Below are 19,977 nucleotides of genomic sequence, written 5' to 3' on the forward strand. Positions count from 1 at the left end.
TTCTCAATCAGAAAAGAAAACTTTTTTTATTCAAGAAGCCTCTCTTCTATAAATCCTCAGTAACTCTATAGCTGATGTAATTTCACCAATTTCTGCTAGGGAATTTGAGCAGAATATAGCCTTTAGTATACGGCATATTAAACTGATCTATCTTTTCTTCTTAAAATGGAGGACGGTTACTTTGTGAACTTTGTTTTAAATAGCTATATACAGTTGACTGCTCATCATGGAAGGTTTCTGTCCACTTGGGTCTCTTCAGAAGTAAAATTACATGCATATAACAAGAAAACTGCAGAATTAGAAAATGGGAAGAATTAGAAACCAAATTGAAATTTTCACAATTGTTAACGTGATTAAAAAGCTAATGACAGACAGGCACTGAAATCACTTCGGTAAGGCTAAAATTACCCAAGATCTACAAAAACATTGTAAACCACGGTACACTATAGGGATTCTTTCAAGCTTCACCACTACAGAATGGAAACAGAATCATCAAGTAACTGTAACGATATCTCTGTCACAGTTTTGAGATGCAAAGCCAAGCTTCCAACACCCTACCCAGCTCGCAAATGGTGACTCAGATAGGAAACGAAGGATCCAACTTCTCTCAGACCCCCTGTATTACAGTGCTGCAGGGCTGCCATAGAGCTCTGAAACCTGATGGCTGAAATTATTCTATGCAGCCTCAACAAGTCATTAGAGAAGCAGAAGATGGAAGGTGAGAGTTTCCCTGAAATGAGAGATGATTTGGGCCACTTTTCCATTCTACACATCCGAAGATTAAAGTGTCAGTACACTACAAATTTTTACATGGCAAAGTTAACTGGATCGTAAAAATAGTCATATATGATCTCCAGTATTAGCTTTCCTTTATTCCTACCTTCCTCCCTTAGAGTGATAGGCTTCTATTACCTTTAAAAAAACACCTGACAGTTATAGATGATCAGTTCTATGTCCTCCATGGGAGCTGGCACACTGATTATTATTATCTATTATTGCAATATGCTGATTAGCAAGCACCACCATAATTACTTAGGAGATCAATATTAGTTATTTCTGAATACAAAAAAAAAAAAAGTAGGCTTGCACAAAGACATCCAACAGTGCCCTGGCTGAAGATATTTATTCTTTAAAATGATGAAAAGTTAAGTTTAAAAGCAATATTCAGATGGGGTTTTAATATTGTAGTTGACAAAGTCATCATAAAATATTTAGCTGAATGCTTAAAGATAAAGAAGTTTGTAATGTTGATTTTATGTAAGTTGCAAATGGTTTTATACAAGTTGTGTTCCAATGGTTACTTCCAACTTACACATCTCGGTAACCAAATGAGGACTGTAGGAAAACCATTCCTAAAAAATGTTTTTGGAATAGAATTGTTCTGTGAAGGAAAACCATATAATGACAATTTATAACTGCCTTAATGAGAGATTAACTACACAAAACCTCTCATATCCCAGGCTTCATTTCATTTCACAGTACATGCAGCTTCTTAAAGGCCAGATTTCACAAATCACCACAAAATCTCTTAGTAGGCAAAATTTTAGAAGTGTAAGAAGTGTTATTTATCATATCATCTTTGATTTAGTTGACTGAAATCTGTCTCAATCGAGAAGAAAAAAATCTGCAAGTAAGAGAATTTAAGATCTGTCTTTCAACAAAACAAACCAAAAAATTCTTAGATACACTTCCACGAAAAGAGCAGAACAGATTTTTGTACATGGCAGGAGCTAAAATTAATTACTTCTAATAAAAGAAGGCAGCACATCTGATGTTTTCTTCTCCCAGACAGAGCTGTTCAAAAGTTACAAAACAGAAACGTAACACTGAGTTCTTCATGCTTAAAGAGTAATCCTCAATAAATACTTGACTCTGACACATTTCACAGAATCATAGCACACTTTGGATTAGAAGGGACTTTTAAACACCACTTAGTCCTACCACCCCTGCCATTGACAAGGACATCTTTCACTAGATCAGGTTGCTCAAAGCCCTGTCCAACCTGGCCTTGAACATTTCCAGTAATGGGGCATCCACAACTTTTCTGGGCAACCTGTTCCAGTGTGTCACCACCCTCATTGTAAAGAATTTACTGCTGGTCGAACACCAGAACAGGCTTTCTAGAAAAGCGGTCAATGCCCCAAGCCTGTCAATATTTAAGAGACATTCGGAAAATGCCTTTAATAATATGCTTTAGCTTCTGGTCAGCCCTGAACTGGCAGCTCAACAAAGTGATTGTTATACATCCCTTCCAACTGAAAATGTTCTATTCTATCCAACCTAAATCTTCCCTCTTTCAGTTTAAAACCACTGCTCCTTTCCTGTCACTATAGGCCCTGGTAAAAACTCTTTCTCCATCTTGCTTATAAGCCCCTTTTATATATATTGAAAGGTCACAATAAGGTCTCCACAGAGCCTTCTCTTCTCCAAGTTGAAAACCCCAACTCTCTCAGCCTCTCTTCATAGGAGAGGTGCTCCAGCCCTCTGACCATTTTGTCACCCTCCTCTGGACCTGCTCCAACAGGTCGATGACTTCCATCAGAGCTGGATGCAGTATTCCAGGGTGGGGTCTCACAAGGGCAGAGCAGAGGAGCAGAATCACCTCCCTTGACCTGCTGGCCACATTTCTTTTTATGCAGCCTAGGATATGGTTGGCTTTCTGGACTGCAAGCACATGTTGCAGGCTCATAGCCAATTTTTCATTTACCAGTATCCCCAAATTCTTCTCTGCAGGGTTGCTCGTTGCTCTCAATCCATTCATCCCACAATCTGCATCGATACTGGGGACTGCCCCAACCCAGGTGCAGGACCTTGCACTTGGCCTTGTTGAACTTCATGAGGTTCACATGGGCCCACTTCTCAAGCCTGCCAAGGTCCCTCTGAATGGCATCCCTTCCCTGAACTGCATCATTCCTCAGTGTAATGTGCAAACTTGCTGAGGGCGCACTCAATTCTATTACCTATGTAATTGATGAAGAAATTAAGTAGTGGTCCGAGTATGGACCCTTGAGGACACCACTCATTACAGTTTCCACTTGGACATTCTTTGGGTTCTTTGCATGTGGACATTCAGCCAATTTTCCTTATCCATCTAACAGTCCATCAGTCAAAACCACATCTCTCCATTTTAGCAGCAGAAATGTCATGGGGGACCATATCAAAGACCTTACAGAAATCCAGGCAGATGGTATCAGCACCTTTTTTCTTGTACACTGATGCAGTTACTCCATCATAGAAGGCCACTAATTAGTCAGGCATGATATGCCCTTGGTGAAGCCACATTGGCTGCCTCTAATCACCTCCCTATCTTTCATATGTTTTGACATAACTTCCAGGAGGATCCATTCCATGATCTTGCCATACACTGATGTGAGGCTGACTCACCACTGACACCAGGGTCCTCCTTATTACCTTTTATTTTCATCACTTTAATTTTGAACTGGCTCTGCTTCAGTCCCCTACAGCTCTAGACTCCTTCAACGCTAGTTGACATTACCCTCATTATACCACAAAATTCTCCAGCATTTCTATCTGCTGCCTGAAATACTCCTGCACCCTTCAACAGTTCATGGTCAAATCTACTGTCTCAGTTCTAGAGATTCCACTTTCACCAGTTTCACCCTGAAGATCCTCACTTCACTCTGCAAAGGAATTTAAAAGCCCCATAGGACTTGTGCTACTCAGAAACATGAGCAAGACTTCTCTGCAGTGAAACCACTGATCGATGCAAAGTACAATGACTATTTCTTTGCCTTGCTGAACCTTGGATAGGAAAGGCAAATGATTTAGCTGCTGAACAGTAGTGATGTTCCAGCACGCTGTTAATTTATTTGGCTGCTATCAATCATTCACCTGAGGCTGACTGTTTCTGTGACTTGCTTGCCAGTGCAAATACTAGTTGCCACATTCCACTTGAGCCAGTACTAGATAAAATGATACACACAAAAGTTAGAAATTCAGTCCTTAGCAACTATCACTGCTTAACTCTGACCAAACTGTGTTAAACAACTATTTCAGTTGTAAAGCTACTGATCCTGGAGAACTTGTTGCATCAAGCAGTCAGCTCTTCCACACCACATTTTTAACATACTGTTGAGAGAACCGTGGAATGGATTTCACTATCCAATGCAATTCTAATGCCATCCCATTACTATTCATGTTGCTGTAAAAATGTCACAGCACATTGCCTTAACTAGACTGACTGATTTTTTTAAATTCTCAACAACAACAAAACTGTCAGAAGTTGTATCTTTGTCTTTTAGTACATGACTGTCTGAATGGCCAGAATGAACAAAACCTCTGAGGACTCACCTCCAATGACTTGTCCTTGTGTAGTAACTTCTGAATAAGTTCCAAAACATTTAGTTTGTTGATCACCAGTGCATCAAACACTGCATTTAAACCCTAAACAACCAATAGAAAAATAAAAGCATGAGATGGAGCAGCTAACCACAATTATTTTTTTTTTTACATACCTCTTAAATTCTACTTGTACCATGAGTTATTGTACACCTAGAGAGATATGTTGGTAGTAATGATGGCAGAATGGTAAATTGAAAACCTAAGCTCAGATGAGTAGAATGTCATGTTACTGTAATGGGGGTTCTCCTGCTACATGGAATAACTCTTCGGGAAATACCATGTACGAGCAAGCTAGACCCCATATGCATGGTCACAACACTATTCTGCTCTGTCTTCTTTTCCACATGTTCTGCAGCTTAAGTACTGTGGTCAAAAGGGAAGGCTTCTGTCAGTAAACTGGAGTTTTTTTAAGCCTTCTACTTATTTTTTGCTGTGCAGCATAGTATCTTTTGACAGTCAGATTCCAGAAACAGTATTTTTAAAGTACATAAATTGTTGTAACAAAAGCTCAGAGATAATTAACAGAGGTATCAAGCTTGCTTTTTTTGTAATTACGTCAATATACACAGTGGAAGTTGCTGGGGCGGGGTGGGGAGGGAAGCAAAGTGACATCAGCCACTACACATAAAATTAGAGCATATTCAGTGCTTTTCAGGACTACACTTGCATGTACTACCCACAAGCAAGCAACCAAAATGTGTCCAGGGTAATTCCATCGAGGTGACCAGCAAAATCCCTTCAATGTTTCAGCAATCACCAACCATGACAATCCTTGAATATTTAGCCTATATCCTACTAACTTTGGAAATTACCTCAGTGTTCTAAAGACTAAATGGAAAAAAGACAGTAAAAATATTTCCAGGTGAGGCAGAGTACACTGGGAAGCCACAAGTCTCCTTCTAACAGTCAAAGGAAGGAGACAGAAAATACGTTAAAGGGTGGAGTGGCTCCACATAGAAAAGCATCCTAGCAGTTAAAAGTCTTTTGGCTCACTCGCATGGACATAGGAAGGCAAGAATCCTGCTGAAAATTACATTCAGCCTACAAGCAATTTTTTTAATGTGTGGTTTATTCCTTCATCCCTCTGACCCATGTCCCTCAGCACAACAATAAATATTGTCCTAGCAATGCAAGAGCAAACAAATAAAAAACACAGATCCGATAACAATTCTGTGTCTGCTATCTCCAATAATTACTTCATACCACTAAAGGAAATACACCATATTTTAAAAGAGAATTCCTTTTGTTTTCCTTACAGACATATTTGAAAACTGTATCACTCCACAAACATCTACCCAAAACCAACATCCTAAAGCAAGAAGTTTTCGGTAATTTCTCCTCCCTTTTTTTCCTAGCCAGAACAAGAGGGTCCCTGCTGTAAAGAATTCTTCTGATTCTGTTGCTTTATCTATGTCAGTTAAAACTATGGATCAGATTTATTTATAAAGATATATCGCTATATAACAGGTAAAAATCACAGATGCAGCATTTCAGGTGGCTGATTTGGTCACCGATAACAGAATGTCTTCACTGAAGTAATAAAAAGCAAGAGCACAATGAACGTGAACAGTAACTAAATCTGTTTGCATAAACAAATCTTTAAATAAGGGACAGAAGGAAAAGACTCGGTATTAGAAATACATAAACAATGGCCCTACTTCTGATTACACCTGAGGGTGGAGATTTTAAAAATGCTCTCCTCCAGTTATAACTTTGTTCATAAAGAGGTTTGTAGGCCTGCTGTCTTGACCACTAACATTCAAAACAAGGCCAATGAACATGATATGCATCAAAACTAACACTATAAATCTTCTAAATTTTGCAAAAAAATTAACAGATACAAGCAACCTGTTTACAAAAGATAAAATGAAGAATTCCAACAGAGCTGCAGGGATACAATCAAGGGAGATCTAGTAGAACACTGCTTTTTATCAGCTTTTCTGAACAGAATAAAAAGGTGTGCATGCAATTAGCTGTGAAGAAGATTTGTCTTTGTAAGCTTTACAACTGCTCCTGACAGATGCTAAGGTCAAAATTCAGTCAATAGGAGGATTCTTACCAGTATTGTAATTCCTTGTTCTTTGCACAGCATGGCTATTGCCCCTAGGATTACACTCACCAGCACCCAGAATATAGAAAAATGATGTCCTTCCTTATCTGTCAAAATAAACCATGCCATTACATTAGGTTTATATATTTAAGGGTAAAGTTAGAAATATAAATTAAATTTAGAATTTAAAAAATATACAGCATTTCATATCACAATCTTTTCTATCAGTCAAGATCTGGATACAAGACTTAAAAAGCAAAGGGCACTTCCTGCAATACGCTGGCATTTGTCCCTTTATTGCAGACATTGTCTATTCTCAGAGACATTAGAAATTTCCCTATTTGCTAGACATTTTAGCCAGATTAATTAGAACGGCAGAAGCTTCACATCGTTTCCACAATTCATCAACTGCAAAGGTTAATTCCCAATATTTAGACACATTTATCATCCTTAGCTAAAGCTCTACCATGACTGTCCACTCTTCGAAGCTACTGTACGAACAAGAAATTCTTTCTAACGGTTGCACATGAAGTGTCACACACGCAAACTGTTTTAACTGTAGTCAAATCTACAAAGGCACAATGAGCTGCTTCTCCAGGGCTGCTGCATTTAGCAAGTACCTCATGTCATTTCATTAGCACTGCAATGGAATGCCATGGAGCTCAAAAATTTTAGCATCTGAGCAGAGAAGCAGTTAGTTCTTGCACTCAGGAAGCAGTTTTACAGCAGGGTGAGGAACTCTGGGGTTAAGAGATCAAGAATAACTGCAGCTTGTACTCAAAAAAAGTCTTTAAAGCCTGCACCATGTAGCTGATTTTGGGTACTACAAGCAGGCATTTCTGAGATTAATATAACAATAAGCCCTACTTCAGCCAAAGTATTATCACACACAGTACATGGGTACTTCACATAAAAACATATGTGTCACAACCTCTACTCCACAGGTGCAGGAAATAGAGGAAAGCACTCTGCTCATTCAGAGGCAGTTTCTTGATTCAAGCAACATGGGCTCTACAGGCATCACAAAAATCAATCTTTGACTTGGTATGTGAAAAAACAAAGTTGAACTCTACATCCATTGACTGAATCCCTTTCCTACATGCCTTGATCTCTAGAGCAGTTCTTCCCTACTGCTAATACAGGTCTGACCCTTAGTACTTAACAGAACTACAATAACAGCCTATGGAAAGGGTAAATGACAGAATTAAGGCAAATGTCACCAGAAGTAGGCATCTACACCCAGGCTGGTATACTAGGCTTCCTTTCTAACTGGTTGAGAGATGGGGACACCTGTAGGGATTAAGTTCCTAATTAAATGCAGTTGTCCACCTTTCAGAAGTAGCTCACTGTCTCCACTGATTATAAAGGGAAACTAGTACACAGTCTTAGATGTTGCTGGGCCAGATACGAACCATGACCAGAAGTGTGAAAAGGACCTGCTGACATTGCCTCCTTTCTCATTTTGAAGCAGACTACTTCTTTTGTGGCAGAGAGAAGTTTTCATAAAAATATGTGAAAGAACAGGTTTTGAGGTTGTTTCTAGTACTCTTTTCTTCCCTAAGACTTAAAGCTTCAGCAGAATGAGCAGTAAGATGTGAGATTCATCACTGCAATACTTGGCAGGCATTTGTTCCTTCTCCTTCCACTCCAAATTATGTCCCCACAGGTGAGGTAAGACTTAACATCAGAGGTGCAGATGTTATAAAATTAAAAGAAAGCCTTATGAAGGAAAGAAGTCACACATCTCAACACCACCAAAACAAAACATGGAAATACAGAATACATGATGACTAAACTAAAGAAACATTGCAACTATAAGAAAATAAAAAATAAAATGCAATGGGGAAACTCCGGCTCACACCAATTATACAGAACAACTGGGGGCTGAAATTCATGGAGGAAGTAGCTTCAAAATTTGTTCTAAGAGTACTACTAAGAATAAAGGGAATCTGTCCTAAATACATCTTCTTGAAGGAGGTCTTTAACTTTTCAGACTCTACAATACAAGACTGTTCAACCAGTACTTGAAATTCAGTGTTGGGACTTTATTTTTTTGGGGGTTGTGTTTCTTTTGTTGTTGGTTTTTTTTTTTTTTTAATGTAGAAATAAACTAGCTGAGAGAATGCGAAGATGGAAGGCAATTGATCACACTCACAAAATGACAACTGGTCATTCTTAGTAAAAGGAAGAACAGTAAACAAAGCCAATGGACTTCATTGAGTTTACTGAAGTATACATTCTTCTACCGAGAAATTTCTTCCCAGAACGAAACTCTGGTGGAAAGAATTCAGGATAACTAAGCACTTCTCAGAGAAGCAGTATTCATTACACAAATACAAACTATCTTAACACGGATGAGTGGGAAGTATATGTAGTAAGAGACCAGATGGTGATTCACAAATGCTTTAGTGATGCAAAATGTAAGAGTAATAGGAAAAAAGGAACTAGGTCAAATTATCAAGGACAAGTATAACAGCAGCGCTCATAGAGGAAAACTCAGAAAGGTCACACCACAAAATAAGAAAAGGTAATGTATGTAAAGAACAAACCCCACAATTCCATAGATATATTAGTAAGAAGAGCAGCAAGGAAGGAGTTATTCCAATACTCCATGGGAAAGAAAATGGACAATGCCAAGAAAACCAAAGCGTTCTATGACTTTTTGCTTCATTTTTTCACAGGGGTCAGCTGCAGTCAGATAGGAAGGATACGACTAGCAGAAAGGGAGCAAGAACAAAAGCAAAAATAGTGAACTACAAGACACAGTATTTATAGAGAAGGCAATTTGTTTTAAGTTGCAACAATTGGTTAAATTTACTCCAACAGGTCCTATACAACCCAGAGTAATCTCAACTGTCACCTCTGAGGAATCACGAAGAAACCCTGAGAATCCAGAAGCTTGAAATAAAACAATGCTTACATGCCTACTGTTCAAGAGGAAAAAAGATATGAAAAGGTAAGCTAAAGAAACAAAGCTAAGGTGACTGGTCAAAATTACTCAGAAAAAAAACACTTAGCCAAAATATTTTCTAGGTGGTCCTCTAAAACATAAAAAGATATGATTAATTGTTTGCCAAAGACATATTTTAGCCATTTTTATAAAACTAAGTATAATTTCTGACTTGGACAGAAAAAAAAGGGCCTTCCCAATGAAAGAAAACCTGTAAACATCCTATACCTTGAGGTCACAAGGGCTTGAGAATACCATTGGGGACAGTGTGAAATACCCCAGAAAAAATATGGGCCGCAAGAAGTTATTCTAGAAAGGGTATAAATAACAGCTAGAAAAAGTACACTAAGAGTCTAGCTCATTGTGAAAAATTAGATGCATTCTGGATTGGGCCTTTCCTTCACCTGGCTCTAATAGATCATTTAAAAAATTTGGATGATGCAATAAGGAGTATGCTGATTAAGTCTAAAGGTGCTGCCAGGCAACAGCGATGAAGCATACTAAGGAGAAGTCAGATTTCCGTTGACAAACTGGATAAATGGTCTAGTGAAAAACACGTGATAATTCAATGCCATTCAGTAAGTACACATTCAAAATTGTGCAGAAATAGGTTTATCTTCTTTTGAACATCCCAAGTCTCATACACCAGGAATGTCTCAACATGTCAAGTGTAGCCAAGCTTAAGTATGGACTCTCAAAGACAGGAAAAGCACCCAGCAAAAGAGAAGTAATAAAGATCTTATGGGAGATGGTGTCAAAGGCCTGGACTTTTGTAAGGCCTTTGACACAGTCTCCCATAAGATCCTCATAAAGAAGGTCTTGATGTACAGACTGGACATGCAGACAGTGAGGTGGTTTGAAAACTGGCTGAATGGCAAGGCCCAGAGGACGGTCATCAGTGGCACAAAGCCTAATTGGAGGCCAGTAACTACCAGTGTACCCTAGGGGTCAATACTGGGTCCAATCCTGTTCAACAACATCATTATTGATCTGGATGATAAGGCAGAGTGTACCCTCGGCAACGGTGACAGATGCAGATGACACCAAACTGGGAGGAGTGGCTGATATGCCAGAGGGTCATCATGCCATCCAGAGGGACCTAAACAGGCTGGAAATACAGGTTGGTAGGAACCTCATCGAGTTCAACAAGGAGAACTGCAAAATCCTGCACCTGGAGAGGAACAGCCCCAGGCACAGCCCATGCTGGAAGCTATCCAGCTGTAAAGCAGCTTGGTGGAAAAGCACCTGAGGGTCCTGGTGGACACCAAGTTGAATGTCAGCCAGCAATGTGTCCCTGCAGGAAAGAGGACTAATGGTATCCTGGGCTGCATTAGACAAAATATTGCCAGCAGGCCAAGAGACAGGATTCTTCTCCTCTCTTCTGCACTGATGAGGCCACACCCGGACTACTGTGTCCAGTTCTGGGCTCCCCAGTACATGAGAGCCATGGACATACTGGAGTGAGTCCAATGAAGGGCTAGTAAGATGATAAAGGGGCTGGAGCATCCCTCTGCGAGGAAAGGCTGAGAGAGCTGGGACTCTGTAGCCTGGAATAGAGAAGGCTCAAGGGGAATCTCATCAATGTACATAAATACCTGCAGGGAGGTTGCAAAGAAGACAGAGCCAGGCTCTGCTCAGAGGTGCCCAGTGACAGGACCACAGAAAATGGGCACAAACTGAAACACAGGAGGTGCTGTCTGAACATGAGGACACACTTTTACTGAGAGGGTGACTAAGCACTGGCACAGGTTGCCCAGAGGGGTTGTGAAGCCTCCCATTCTTGAAGAAACTCAAAAATCATCAGGACAACTGGCTCAAGGTGATCCTGCCTGAGCAGGTCGGCTCAGGTGACCTCATGACCCCTTCCAACCTCAACCATTCTGTAATCCTGCGATCAAGATCTCCTCCTGAAAACCTGGATCTCTCCTTTGTTTTCTTTTGCAGCCTCCAAAGGTCAATACAATCATATAGAGAGAGTTGTAATGTTACAAACATTCATCAGATATTAAACTTCAAAGAGAAAGAATTGCAATTAAGAAACATTTTATCTTGTGCTTGTTCCTGGGTAAATATGCACAACATGCCGCCCACCCCCCCCCCCCCCCTTCCCAGCTGCAGAAATCTCAGTAAAGTAGGCTGGAAAAGTAGATAATCATTCAGCAATACCTTCAATCTTTTTTTTTTTTTCTTTTTTTAGTAACAGTGATTTGAAAATGTAAAGCACTGCATAAGTGCTAACTATTACCATGAAGTACACACACGCCAACAGAAGTAATTAGTCTAGCAAAGCACATTCCCCTAATATGGCTCTACCTTCCACTAGAAAAATCTTGTGTCAGAAAATGAAACCAATCTTCTGCTGGCACCTGTGCCTGGTTGAAACTGGTACACCATATTGTGAGTGGGCATTGTGCCACTAACAGATGGACAAAATTGTAAGCATGCCAAAGAAATGGAGTACTTGAGTGTTTTTGTGTTTGGGTTGGGTTTTTTTTTGGGGGGGGGTTGGTGTGTTTTTTTTTAAGCTAGAAATGTGTAGTGTTTCTATACAAAACCAAAAAGCATTGCTCAGATGGTCCCTCTTTAGGACTACATTAAGTCTGAAAGCTGAGAGGATTCAATGAAATACCTATATAAACCATGATCAAGCCTTGAGGGCTCCTCCATTTAGACTGCTAGACTCAAGTATAAGCATCCCTAGAGCTAGGATGCATACACAAAGCATGCAATTGACTGATCCTAAATTTATGAGCAGCACATTGGTGATACACGTCAACTCTGTCTTCCTAAACACTAATCCTGTTTCGAGAGACCTTATTTTGCCATGTCCTAAACCCACAATTCAATGAAAACAAATTCCTTAGAAGTTAAGGATATGAAGAAAATACTCTGTTTAGAGTACTAAGCTTAGTCTTACTTTACAGTCAAACTAACAATATCCCAAACAATTGTTACCAATTCAGACAATTACATATTTGGCTTCTCTTTCTTCAAAACTAATTGAGCAACTTAGGGCTCAGCCAGGTGACAGCTTGGAGCAATTTCAGAAGTCACCATCTTCAGGTGAAAACCAGTAATTGATTCTGTGGAAGCACCTACTCCTTTGAAAGTTGAAGCAAAGTTATGTTGAGCTTCTGCAGGAAGATTTAATTTTTAACTGAAACAGGTCAGAAATGCTCATATATTCCACTCATGTGCCTTGTCTGTGGGGATGGTACCTTCCAACTAAACTACTGCAAAACTCATCTAACCAAGCTCTAAGATTTCCCTGCTTGTGAATTGCTATGCAAAGTGGGAAGAATTACCTAGTCTTAAAAGATCACATAAGAATCCACTGTCAGAATTAACTTAAGCCTGACATCTCCTTGTGTGTCTCCAAATGTACATACTACTGTAGCTCAAGCTAGTGTTTCACTTAATAATGGAACCACAAAAGCAAGTGCCGTTCCTTAACATATCCAAGTATCTCAAACTCATTACATATAGTACCTATAGGCTACAGTGAAGGTATCATCTATCCCAGAATTACACCATCCCCAAGCAAAAAGGTAGCACTAGTTCTAAAAAAAAAATAATAAAAAATTGTTAGTTTCTCCACAGACAACTATTCCCTCCCAGTATGTTCAAATATGAACAGTAGGGCACACAGCTGAAAAAACAGGGCCCATATGATTAATAATAGTAAATACCTCTTGACCAATTGCAAAATAGCTAACAAATTCCCCGTATCTTAACAACGATCTCTTTCACACAGGGGACATTTTCAATTTGTACGAAAACCTCCACAATACAAGCCTCCAGTATTCCCAAAACTACATCACTACAGTCTACTTCACATGCTTTATCAAATTAGTGATGAACTAGTAGATGATTAACAGGCAACTACACAGAACAGAACAAAACAGAAACACACAACCAGAACAAAGTAATTTTTAGAAGTCATAGCATATGAGCAAACAGTTGATCCCCTATTTAATAGCCAGGTCAATATTATTCACACAAAACAAATCTTGAACTCCTCGTTTTGTATCACTGTGAGATCACCAATGCAGATGGCAAATACATGCAACTGGATCACTGTCAAAGTTGAAGACAAAGGAAGGCAAAATGAATACTACAGCAGTTTTAAATTGCCTTATGAATTCCCAGAGAAGCTGCATTAAAATTCAACAAAGTTAATAACCCACGATTCCCTTCAGAACATACCTAAAGAGTTGTCAGCTCTTGCTGTCTCCAAAGCCTATGCAGTGGATTTGTCCCCACAGCTGTGTTTTAAAACAGCAGGACAGAATGAGAACAACAGATTAGTTCCTTGCAAATATAAATGTTATCCTATCAAAAATGGTAACATCAAAACCTGTCTATTGGGGAAAAGAACTGGAACTGCAGAACTTCAGTAAGACACAATTATAGCCCACATAGTGTGTTAAGTGCTTATACTTTAAAAAAAAAATAAAATTAATGCTACAGATTCTGGCTAAAAGAAACTGTCTACCCAAAACCACAAATAAACCACGTCAGGCAAACAACCTGCAGTATTATCTTGAGCTTTAAAAAAACCCCATTATTTTCCTTTGTGGTTTGTTGGGTTTTTTTTCCTCCATTCTGACACTGATAATTTTCTGTTCTGATTATTTTCAGTATTACATATACTTTTCTGGCAGTACCTCCAAATACTCCTCAGACATTTTATGAGTCCTTATTCCCAAGCAAAAAAATTTCTTACATTCATTCACTTAGACACCAGCTGAAGACAAGCACTAAGCAGTCTCTCTTCTATGACTTTTGACTCCTTTAGAGAAGGCCAAAAATGACAGTTCAATAACTATATCTATGCTAGTGAAACACAAACAGATTTCTGGAACTCGGCTGTGCACAAATTTCACTTTGCATTGTAAGAATAGTCAGGTTCTTTAAGAAAGACTTGGATAATCTATCTATCCCGATAGTAGCACTAGGATGCTGCTGGTAACAAAACAGTATATGTTACTGAGGACACAACTATATCGGTCGCATCAACTCAGTCTTTTCAATGTTCATTGTACCCTGATGCTCACTCAAAGTTCATCAGTAAAAGCAAACAAGCACCAAACACGTTTTGGTAATTATATTCAAAAGACAATACAAATGCAGCCCACAAATCCCGAGGCCTTACAGTTGTACTCTTTTAAGTACTCCAAAAGAGTCATGCTACCATGCATCTATTAATAACAATTTTTTAAAAAATCCACCTATGACAGCTCTCCTGCTGCTTGTAAAAAGTCAGTGACTTAAGTGCTATATACACGTGACAGCCAAATCCAGAAACAAGGATACATGCTGTTGACCTAGGGTTTAGGGTCATGCTTGCCTTAGACATAAAAAAAATGTAGCAGGACAAAAGGAAATGGGATGTTAATGCAGACTAGTAGATCCCACTTTTCTGTAGGATTATCGTAAAGCAGCTATATTTGATTAGAAACATAAGCTTGATGCAATGGAATGCACAGAGGGTTTTTTTTTTGTTTTCTTCTCTTTCTAACAAAGACTATTCCACAAAGACAAATCAACATCTTGGTCTGACCCAGAAAGGGTATTTTTTCTTTGCTGCTTAGGAGACATAGTTTAAGTCTGTTCTTTAAACTATATATGCATTTTTTTTAAACACTTATTCTTTACCTATATAGAGAGTGAGATCAGCTTAGATTTGGGACTACATTTTTGCTGTCTGACTCCCTTAATCTGTGCAGAATCAAACTCAGCTACACTCGGATAAAAAGGTCTTTATTCCTTATTTATCTTATTATTTGTGAATGGCTAGAAGAACTGTTCACAAGGGAAGGAAATTCATACCATCGAAATGGAGGCACCCAAGGGTAAAACTTCGTATTTACTTTAATACAACAAAACCACTGAAAAGTCATGCTCTACTATGACCACTTCCCCATATTGGTTACCTTTTCCTAAAGCCTTTCACACAAATACAGAACAGCCCACTCTAGAAGGGGCCTCCAAAGATCATCTGGTCCAACATTTTGTGGGAAAGGGCATCTAGATGAAATTAACTAGCACCCTGTCCAATTGCATCTTGAAAACCTCCAGTGATGAGGACTCTGCCATGTCTCTGGAGAGGTTGTTCCAGTGATTGATTGTTCTCTATGTAAACAAATTATTATATCAAGCTGAAATCTCTCCCAGTGCAACTTGTACCCATTGCCCCTTGTCTTCTCCATGTGGCTCCTTGTGAGAGAGAGCCTCCATTCTCTTTGTAGCTGCCCTTTCCAATAGACACTACCCTTTCCTATACAGACACTAATGTTCAAACAGCTCCAGCTTGGGCCAACCTTCCCTCCCAAAGGAAAAAATTACAGCAAGGCAGAAAGTGTTTGTGGTGGTTGGAGGGGTTCAGCTAGAGATGTGGAGAACAGGACAGCTATTTGCGGGAACCACGACAGGCTGGAGAAATGGGTTGACAGAAGCCTCTTGAAAATCAAAGCACCATGCAACAGTCCAGGCTGGGGATTGCCTAGGTAGCAGCTCTGCAGGAAAGGATCTGGGGTTCCCAGCTGATAAGTTGAAGGTGAGTCCGTAGCGTGCCTGTGCAGCAATGAAGAAGGTGAAATGCACGCTGGGCTGTAATAGCTACAGCATAACCAGCAGGTCAGTGAAAGTGGTTGTTCTTATGAGGCTACATCAACTGTACTGTGTTCAGTGTGGTGTCCAACACAAGAAACACACCAACAACCCGGAAGTCCAGTAAAGAACCACTGAGATGGTTAGGAGGCTGAAGAGCACAACATAGGAAAAGAGGCGGAGGCAAACTGGTCACGTGTAACTACCCCACCACCCTTGATTTTTGCAGCTCACCTGGCTAAGGTCCGAAGCAATCTTATTTATGAATTTAGCTCTGTTTTAAGCTGCTGGACTAGAGATGACCTCCAGGGTTTCCTTCCAACCTAATTAGCTCTATGATAAAAGGCAGCTAGATTGCTCCACTTTAGCAGTTACCTGCACTTCTGCCCAATTGAAGTGACAATGGAAATGAACCTTAAGTTATAAGCCTAGTCTTCCTAAGCTTCTACACAAATGAGAGCTTTCGGTACCTCTACAAGATGACTGCAAGTGCCTAAGATAAGCTATTCCTCTCACTGGCCATCAAAAGGAGTCTCTCTTTTGAGTGACTACACAGAAGGAGCAGAGATAAAAGGCTTTTAACTTGCGTGACCAAGGCAGATGCTTAAGGTGACAAAGTAGGGAAAATTCCTGAAGGTTCAGCCAGTAAAGCCTGAGAATACCACAACATAATGGACACAATGTGAAATAGCTGGCTTATGAGGCTGGGGATCACATTTGTAGGGATACTGGTGGTGGAGACAATCTGGGATTCACCCCAGAGTACTGAAGGAGCTAGCAGATGTCACGGCAGGAACCCTCTCAATCATCTACCACAGGTCTTAGGAGTCTGGGGAGGAATGTTATTCCAGTCTACAAAAAGGGCATGAGAGAATACCCAGGGAACTACAGACCTGTTAGTCTAACCTCAGTTCCTGGAAAAATTATTGAGAAGATTATTCTGAGTGCTGTTGAAAGGCATTTAAAGAATAACGCAGTCATCAGCCACAGTCAACATGGGTTCACAAGGGGAAGTCCTATTTAACTGATTTGATATCCTTCTACAACGTCTCCCACGTAGTGGATGAAGGGAAGGTGATGGATGTAGTTTTTCTGGATTTTAGTAAGGCTTTTGGTATTTTCCCCTCATAGCATCCTTCTGGACAAGTTGTCCAGCTGTGGGATAAGCATGTTCACAGTGCACTGGATGAAGTCTGGCTCTGAAGGGCAGAGCTTCAAAGGGTTGTACTGAATGGGGCTACATCTGGCTGGCACCCAGCCACCAGCAGTGTTGCTCAGGGTTCAATTCTAGGGACAGTTCTGTTCAATATATTTATCAGCAATCTGAAAGCCGAAGTTGAATGCACCATTAGCAAGTGTGCTGATGATACCAAACTGGGAGGTGCTATTGACTCTCTTGAGGGACAGGAGGCCTTGCAGAGGGATCTAGATAGATTGGAGCATTGGACTATGATTTGTGGGATGGAATTTAACAAGTCAAAATGCTGGATTCTGCACCTAGGATGGAGTAATGCTGGGCACAAATATAAACTGGGAAAGGAGTGGCTGGAGATCAGCCCTGCAGAAAGGGACCTGGGGGTGCTGGTCGGCAGCAGGCTCAGTATGGGTCAGCAGTCTGCCCTGGCAGCCAAGAGGGCAAACTGCAACCTGGTGTGCATCAAACACAGCATAACCAGCCGGTCAAAAGACACGATTATCTGGCTGTATTCAGCACTGGCACAGCCTCACCTGAAGTACTGTGCACCACAGCTCTGGGCCCCGCAATTTAAGATAGATCTTAAGGTCCCTCAATGCATCCAGAGGAGGGCAACAAAGCTGGTGAAAGGGCTAGAAGGAATGTCTTGTGAGAAGCAGCTAAGGACCTCATAGGCTTATCTAGTTTGAAGAAAAGCAGGCTCAAGGGGAACCTCATTGCTCTATAGAGAGAACTTCCTGAGGAGGGGAAGTAGAGAGGGAGGTGCTGATCTCTTCTCCATGATATCCACTGATTGGACAGTGTGGGAATAGTTCAGAGCTGCATCAGAGGAGGTTCAGGCTGAGCATCAGGGGAAGAGTTTCTTTACTGTGAGGGTGGTCAAACATTTGAACAAGCTTCCTAGAGAGGTAGCTGATGCCCCAAGCCTGTCTGTGTTTAAGAGGCATTTGGACAATGCCCTTAATAACATGCTTTAACTTCTGATCAGCCCCAGGTTGGTCAGGCAGTTGGACTTGATTGTTGTACATCCCTTCCAACTGTAAGTCTATTCTATTCTTTCTATTTAAAAATGAATGATTTTCACAGCAAGGCACATCCAAGATGAGCAGTGAATCTCACCCAGGCATTTCAACATCAGTTTTCAGACTAGAACCATTCCGATCTGAAACGTCTAGGTTTTTGGCACATTGCTCATCAGTCTGCAGCAAATCATGTAAGGTTCACAGGAAAGAAATACTCTGAAGCTTGGGCTCCTCCCTTCAGGCTCCATGCAAGATCTGCTAAAGAACTTAGTGCTCCCCACAGTGCTGGAAGTTACTTTTCATTCTCTTGCTTAGGACATGCCAGATAGGATGTGCAAGAACCTGAAATTGTCACCAAGCTACCCAAAATGAGGAAACTGTTGGGAGAGATACAGGTATGTAACTTGGATACAAAATCCTGAGTACAAATAAAGTCTAAGTTTCTTTAAGAAGTCACTGAGGGAAAAGCAGGCAGTGAAGATGACACCAAACACTGAAAACTGATCTGAAAGACAAAGTCTACAGCTGTGCATGTAGACTGTAGTTTTCCTGGGCAAATCTGCTTAAGACACATAGCTCTGATCCTATTACGATGTAACGTCCAATAAAAAATACTAAGTGCTGCTCAGTATCTTGTCTTCACAACACTTTCTTCTGTATCAATGACAAGAATTTCAGTACAAGAATACTATTAAAATGACACTGACTTCTAAAAGCTATCAAACTGACACGAGCAATCAGAATATCCCTAACCACGGCAGATGTCACTTTTGTTAATCATCCCTGATACGTCCTCCATAACAAAATAACGACACAGTCCTCCATAAAAGTCTCCAATGGTCATCCAAAGGTCATCCTATCAAGAATTTGGCTCTTGAGTTCTTCAAGCAAAGATTATTACCCCTGCCATATAGGTTTACCTGTACCAACAAACTGGAAAGTACATAGCCAATATTTTGAATTGTCTGATTTGCTCTAGCACCAACAGAAGAAACATCAAAGCACAACTGTACCCAGTAAAATAGGTGAGAAAAGAATAAAAGAGCAAGCAAAACCCCAAGGCAAATTTTCATCAAGAAATTATTAATCCAGTTGAAACAAAAGAAACCTACTCAAAGGGGAGAAAAAAAAATATCAGAAGTGAACAGGAATCACAATAAATACCATTTGAAGTGGTGAAGTTCACTTATGGTATAAACTTATGGTATCAGCTGTAGAAATACACAGCTGTAGAAAATAGTTGTAAACAATCTAAACTCAATTAGCAGGAGCTATTCACACCATCTTAGAGCTCACTGTGGACTAATTTACCCCCATCAGACTACACTAAATTCTATGATAGTCATGGGACTATGTTGTTAAACTGGAGCACCTAAAGCCAGCTCAGGTACCTCTGTAATACACTGCCAATTCTGCTTAAACACTACAGGCCATGTCTATTGAACTGACATTATACAAGCTTTTCAAAATACAGCTCCTCATGGGCTCACCAAACGATTCCTGTATTTCCTGTGATGGGGCACATTCAGGTACCAGATTGCATGTCCTGTATAATTCTTCATAGTCATGAATTCATGTATTCTTGAGTGTTTACTGAACAGAGCCCCTAGATAATTTCTCCACAGCTGTATTTGAACTGCCAACCTGCATTCTGATCAAATAATACAACAGATCTGAAAGTTCACTTGAAAAAATATCTAGAAGAGAATTGTTCCTGTTAAATACAGCTGTCTTAAAAAAACCTCTAGGAGTAACACTATATTTAGCACGTATATGCCAGCACTTG

General features: G+C 40.1%; 1 protein-coding gene across 5 annotated transcripts in view; it reads right to left on the minus strand.

Moving 5' to 3' along the window:
- The window catches only part of TMTC4 (transmembrane O-mannosyltransferase targeting cadherins 4), a 60,545-nt gene that overhangs the window by 26,132 nt on the left and 14,436 nt on the right, over positions 1–19,977 (minus strand). For all 5 annotated transcript variants that reach the window (XM_037376321.1, XM_037376320.1, XM_037376318.1 and 2 more), the window contains exons 6-7: positions 6,422–6,519; positions 4,312–4,404 (exon numbers count right to left, since the gene is read on the minus strand). In XM_037376321.1, the coding sequence (XP_037232218.1) occupies positions 4,312–4,404; positions 6,422–6,519 (191 nt within the window). The remainder of the gene's footprint in view (positions 1–4,311; positions 4,405–6,421; positions 6,520–19,977) is intronic.

Source organism: Falco rusticolus, chromosome 2, assembly GCF_015220075.1.
Source record: "Falco rusticolus isolate bFalRus1 chromosome 2, bFalRus1.pri, whole genome shotgun sequence".
Taxonomy (NCBI): Eukaryota; Metazoa; Chordata; class Aves; order Falconiformes; family Falconidae; genus Falco; species Falco rusticolus.